Source organism: Medicago sativa, chromosome 6 (genome assembly GCF_051527215.1).
Source record: "Medicago sativa cultivar Bolivia chromosome 6, Bolivia_mono, whole genome shotgun sequence".
NCBI classification, from domain to species: domain Eukaryota; kingdom Viridiplantae; phylum Streptophyta; class Magnoliopsida; order Fabales; family Fabaceae; genus Medicago; species Medicago sativa.
In genome coordinates this window covers 2,551,551-2,557,261 of record NC_140754.1, presented here as the reverse complement: position 1 = coordinate 2,557,261, position 5,711 = coordinate 2,551,551, and the positions used below count along the sequence as shown (strand labels likewise).

General features: G+C 32.4%; 1 protein-coding gene across 2 annotated transcripts; it reads left to right on the top strand.

Annotated features, from left to right (window-relative positions):
• Positions 1–478: 478 nt before the first annotated feature.
• LOC146912005 (large ribosomal subunit protein uL3m-like) lies at positions 479–5,711 on the top strand. Of its 2 annotated transcripts, XM_085718646.1 has the most exons (7): positions 479–623; positions 741–867; positions 2,117–2,413; positions 2,815–3,024; positions 4,384–4,485; positions 4,654–4,767; positions 5,247–5,711. In XM_085718646.1, the coding sequence occupies exons 3-7, from the start codon at positions 2,129–2,131 to the stop codon at positions 5,418–5,420; spliced, it is 885 nt and encodes a 294-aa protein (XP_085574772.1). In that variant the 5' UTR covers positions 479–623; positions 741–867; positions 2,117–2,128; the 3' UTR covers positions 5,421–5,711. The 2 variants fall into 2 exon arrangements, with proteins under 2 accessions (XP_085574772.1, XP_085574773.1); XM_085718647.1 differs by lacking the exon at positions 741–867 and having other exon boundaries at positions 493–623.

Here is a 5,711-nt window from a genome sequence, read left to right as displayed (position 1 = left end):
TAATATGGTTACCAATGATCAACAAAAATTCAGGAACCTCATATTTGAGATGATTAATAGATATAGTCATAATTCAGAAATTAACTTCAGAAAACAAGATTAAAAAATATCTTAATTCAATTCCATCAATTCATTAAAGAGTCTTCAAAAGACCTAAAACATCTCTTTATAATCACCCATACAATCCAACCAATAGTCCTACATTAGTTTGGAGTATTATTCACACCTTATAAGTTTTGATTTTAGTGAGATATTCGACCAATAATATATTAATGCAACATATCATACTAAAATATATGAAATATTAAAATATATGTATAAGGTTGGCTCGAGTTTGAAAAATCAATCCAAAAATTAATTTAAATCGTTTATAAAAAGACATTCAAACACGCATTAATATTCAAAAAAATATGAATGGGTTTGAATTTGAACCCATTGTGACCCGGCCCAATGAGCCCATACCCTTTCAAAAATTCCAAAACACGGTCAATCAGTCACTGAGAGGCTTTGTCTCGCTGCTGATCGAACCGCCGTAGGACCGGTTGCAACCGCCATCCTTTTTCCTGCTTCCTCGCCGTTCAACCTCCTCTTCAATCTTCGTCCAGTCTCATCATTGTTTTCGGGTTAATCACACAATTCATCTTCATAGCATTTTCTTAATTCATTTCTAAATGAAACCCTACAATTTTGAGCTTTTTTTTAATTCTGATACTATGTTTGCTTAATTTCATCTTATACAGCTTTTACTACGTCATATCAATATTAAATTGTGCAATTTGGAACTATGAAGCACGGAAACTGACATGACACTGACACGTTGACACCTGCAAAATTTTGAGACAGATAACATAATTCAATAATGTAAACGTAAGTGTCGGACACCGAGACATGCCTTCATTAAGTGTCATGGCAACATAGTTTTGAAAATTGCACTTTTTTAGTTTCTATATAATTTTGATTTTGAGAGTTAATGGTCTCTATGAATCAACAGAATTTCATTTGTAGTCCCTTACCAAAAAAAATCACACTTTTTAGTTCGTATACAATTTTCTCGTTAGTGTTATTGGTCCTAGAAATGTTAAGGAAAATGTTACCGGCTTAAAAAGTGTGATATTCTTTATTGTAGAGACTAAAAACGAAATTTTGAATATTTATAGAGCTCATTTATTAGTTAACCCTTATTATTATGAGATTAGATTTGTTTAAATTCATCTTGTACGACTTTTCTAATCCCTAGCTTTGTAGGGTGCTTTCGAATATGTTCATGTGATTATGAATATCTCAGAAAAGTCTCTGACTCTATTAATCTCTCGAGTTGGTTCTCATGTTTTAACTACTTACTACCAATTATGTCATTATATTTAACCACTTATTATCAATTTGATCCCTCTCGACTATCAGGAAGACTAAAATGAGTCAAATTTGACAGAATCAATGACCTTTTTGAGATATTCATAATTTTAGGGACCTATTTGAAAGCGCTCTGCAAAGTCAGAGATGGATTTTTTTAGTATACTCTTTCTTAATTCATATCAAAATGATATTGTGCAATTTGGAGCTGTTTTTGATATTTTGATGTTATGTTTGTTTAGTTTCATCATGGAAAGCTTTTCTTAATTCATTTTAAAATGAAATCATGCAATTTTGAGTTGTTTTTGGAGTAAAGCGTGTAATTTGTCCCTGGCATTGTAGGATGCTCTCAAATATGTCCATAAGATTACAAATATTTCATAAACGTCATTGATTCTGTCAAATTTTGCTCATTCTAATCCTTCTGAGAATCAGGGAGGGACTCTATTGATATTAAGTGGTTAAATTTAGGGATCAAACTGATAGCAAGTGGATGGAATATAAGGGCCTAATTGATAGTAAGCAGTTAAACATGAAGGCCAATTTGACAGTTTAATAGAGTCAGACTTTAATAGAGTCAAGGACCTATTTGAGCTCGTCCTACAGTGTCAGGGACAAGTTTGGTGGTGGTTTACCCGCTGTTTTCTATTATTTCGATGTTCGATTGTTTAATTTCATCTTGTACAACTTTTCTTCATATGAAAATGAAATCGTGTAATTTGGAGCTGTTTTTCATAGTTATTTTTGTCTAATGTCATATTCATAGGTTTCCTTTGCCATGCTGGCATTTTCGAGAGGTGTAGTTTCTCGCCTTCGACATTTCCCTGTGGCACCACTGCCACAATTTTTTAGTTCGGACGTGGAGACTATACGGATGATTGAAGCAAAACCTAGTGTGATGACACCGAATTCGCAACGAACTGGTCTTGTAGCTGTAAAATGTGGAATGACTGCACATTGGGATAAATGGGGTGCTAGAATTCCGATTTCTATTCTTTGGGTTGATGACAACATTGTCTCTCAAGTCAAAACTCCAGAGAAGGAAGGTTATTGTTCTCTCCAGGTGCGTTCTGCTTCATTCTCAGGATCAAATTCAATGTTTCTAATGAGTTTAATGTGGATTAACTCAGTTCTGAGTTACTCATGGAATAACTTAAGCTAATGCAGTTTTAAAATCTTTTGAAAATTTGTGTAGTTGATTAGATTGTTTGAATTCAATGTTTATAATGAGTTACTAAGCGGGGTAACTCACCTTAAAGTTACTCATGGATTAACTTGAGTTACTGTGATGGTTCCTTTTTTGTTTAGTTACTCCGCTACTCATTATAAACATTGAATTCTAGCATTCCTATCAACTATACAAGTTTTCGGAAGAAATTAAAACTGTTTGATACTTCATTAAAGAACTCCAAATGAACGCATAATATCTAATTATAGACATTTTTGATACTTTGTTTTAGTTAGATTGGTTGTGGACAGAAGAAGGAGAAACACTTGACAAAGCCTGAAGTGGGTCATTTTAGGGCTCAAGGAGTTCCGATGAAGAGGAAGCTCCAAGAGTTTCGAGTGACCGAGGATGCACTTCTTCCTGTTGGTACATCGCTTAATGTTCGCCATTTTGTTCCCGGCCAGTATGTTGACATCACAGGAATCACTAAAGGAAAAGGTTTTCAGGTATTTTTCTTTCCCACACACTATTTACTTCTCATCTCCTTTTCCTTATAAATAATGATCTCTCTCTTACATTCAGTATGTAGTATTTGTTACTGCATGTGTCTGTATAATAATAGTTGAGTTTAATGCATTGTGGTCTTTGTTTGTTTGTTGACATGATTAGTTATTATTCCGTCGAAGAATTTATTAAATTTGTATTTGTAAGATTAAAATGAATTACACCAATTGGTCAGAAACAATAATAAGTTGACAGATTCGTACATGTATTATATGCCATTATTTATTATTTAGTTAATTGTTTTGTTTGACAATTTATTTACTTCTGGACAATCATCGGTGTTCAGTAGTTTCAACTTTCATCTTGCATGTACAAGTTAAGGTAATGGTGCAGCTTTATTCTTTTCTCTCGTCCCATTTGACTTGACCTCTCTGGAAATTTGAAAAACTAAGGGCCTGTTTGATTGACTTTTCAAAAACTGTTTTTAATTTTTAAAAAGTTAAAAACTAAAAAAGCTGTTTGGTAAACTTGTTTTACAAAACTATTTTTAAAAACTGAGTTGTGTTTTCCAGTTTTTAAAACTAAAAAAGCAAAATAGCTCAAAGTAGTTTTGCTTTTTAATTTTTGGTTTTGGAAACAGCAAAAAGGCGGACAAGGTGCCATTTTTCATTAATGGCAAATTGAGTAATTATGACATTTTTTCCTACACTCTGTTTATATTTGCTCGTTCAATGTTATTATTTTTTTTATACAATTTGTTACTATTATTGCTAAAGCTGAGAACAACTAAACAAATTGCTCATAAACTATTTTTAAACTGTGACTCCCATATTTTGTGAAAGGAAAAAAAAATACATGTAACTCACGCACTACGCTCTTTGTATGTAAATTTATACACGAAGTAAAAAAAATATCATCTTGTACCAAAAACAAATCAACAAATAAATTTGATTCTAAAATAGTTTTTAAAAATTTGATTAGCAAATAAATTTTCTATTTTTCTCTTTTCTAAAACACTTTTGAAAAGTCACATAACCAAACAGATTTTTTTTCTTTCTCTTCTCAAAAACAGTTTTCTAAAATTGATTTTTAAAACAATTTTTAAAAACTGAAAACAAAAATTGTTTCAAACAGGCCCTAAATGTTGGTTTGCATGCTTTTTAAGGGGTGGTTTATTGTTTATTTTTCTGTTTCTGTTTCTTATTTAATTGTAATTCGTGTATGACTGTGGATACTTCTCTGTTTCATGTTGAAACCTTCCATTGAGTAAATCAGGCAATAACATGATACTACCTTTTTTTACAGATCTATGTTTTTTCAGTTACACGGGTGTTGTTTTAAATTATCTTTTCTGTTTCCAGGGTGTGATGACACGGTGGGACTTTGCTGGAGGTCCAGCATCCCACGGGAATTCAAAAGCACATAAAACCATGGGATCTACAGGAATGCTTGGTCCTTGTAAGGTTCGTTGGAGTCCTTAAGATTAGTATTCTTTCTTAATTAATACAGCTTTCTGTATTTGTATATATTGAAAATATGTTAGATTGACGGTCTATACAAGTTTATTTTCTTTACATTAATGTTTCTCACCGACAGTTGTTATGATAATATATTTTTTCCTCACTGTTCAGGTTTTTAAAGGTAAAAAGATGCCAGGGAGAATGGGTGGGAAGCAAAGAACAGTAAAAAATGTATGGGTCTACAAAATCGATCCTGCAAGAAATTTGATGTGGGTGAAAGGCCAGGTAATTGTTTTTATATACTTATTATATTATTATTCACATTAATTTATAAATCTGGAACTATAGGGCAGGAACTATCTTATATCACCTCAGACAAAAATCAAGTAATTAAACCAAAGTGGTTAATGAGCTTCCTTTTGCCGAACTCCAGATGATCAGTGTCCTTCTCCTCTAGGAATAGGAGGGTTTAGACATAAAAAAATCACCTCGGACACTTGTCTATGAATGATTTTAAATTTGTATTAAATTTGATATGAATTCCACTTAATTCACACTTGAAGTACTGCTATGTTTGTATGAGTTACGAAACTTTGTATGTATAAAACTTGCGAGTAATTATATCATTAAGAGATCGATGGTGCATCTGTAATAGTTTTGGATCTATTTTAATAGCTCAATTATCCATTAACTGGCTTAAATATTTGGAATCTCAGCTTTATTGCGGACTGCTTATTTCTCATTGTATGATGTGCACAACGCAGGTCCCAGGAGCTACAGGGAACTTTGTTTTTATAAAAGATGCAGTCTATGAAAAACCTGACACGTCTATAGTTCCTTTCCCAACTTACTTTGTACCAGAAGATGAAGATACTGATGATATGAAACCTTTGATTGCTGATCTTGGAGATGTTGATCCATTTATGGTTGTTGATTAAAGAGATAGTTCAGAAAATGGGTTTTTCGTGCTACTAGGGTTTTCTTCCTGTAATCAGTTATGTTCGTTTATTTGAATGTAGATATGGCAAAAATAAGAATTTTGTGGAACCACCATTCCAAGGATTATCTTTCACTTGAGTCCTTCACTGGTTAAGTTTTAGGGTTAATTGTGACATTCAACAATTATGAATTAGGAGTTGTTTTGAAATCCTTCAGATAAGCGTTTAGACTTGGAATTAGTTAATGGCTGATGCTCTCTATTAATATAATTGTTTCCTTTTTGGAGCTAA

What these genes read in the sequence shown, in the direction of transcription:
- LOC146912005 (XM_085718646.1), top strand. Translation starts at nt 2,129, where the DNA reads ATGCTGGCATTTTCGAGAGGTGTAGTTTCTCGCCTTCGACATTTCCCT. An exon ending in GAATGCTTGGTCCTTGTAAG is followed by an intron (nt 4,486 to 4,653) that starts GTTCGTTGGAGT and finishes CTCACTGTTCAG; the next exon opens with GTTTTTAAAGGTAAAAAGAT. An exon ending in TGATGTGGGTGAAAGGCCAG is followed by an intron (nt 4,768 to 5,246) that starts GTAATTGTTTTT and finishes TGCACAACGCAG; the next exon opens with GTCCCAGGAGCTACAGGGAA.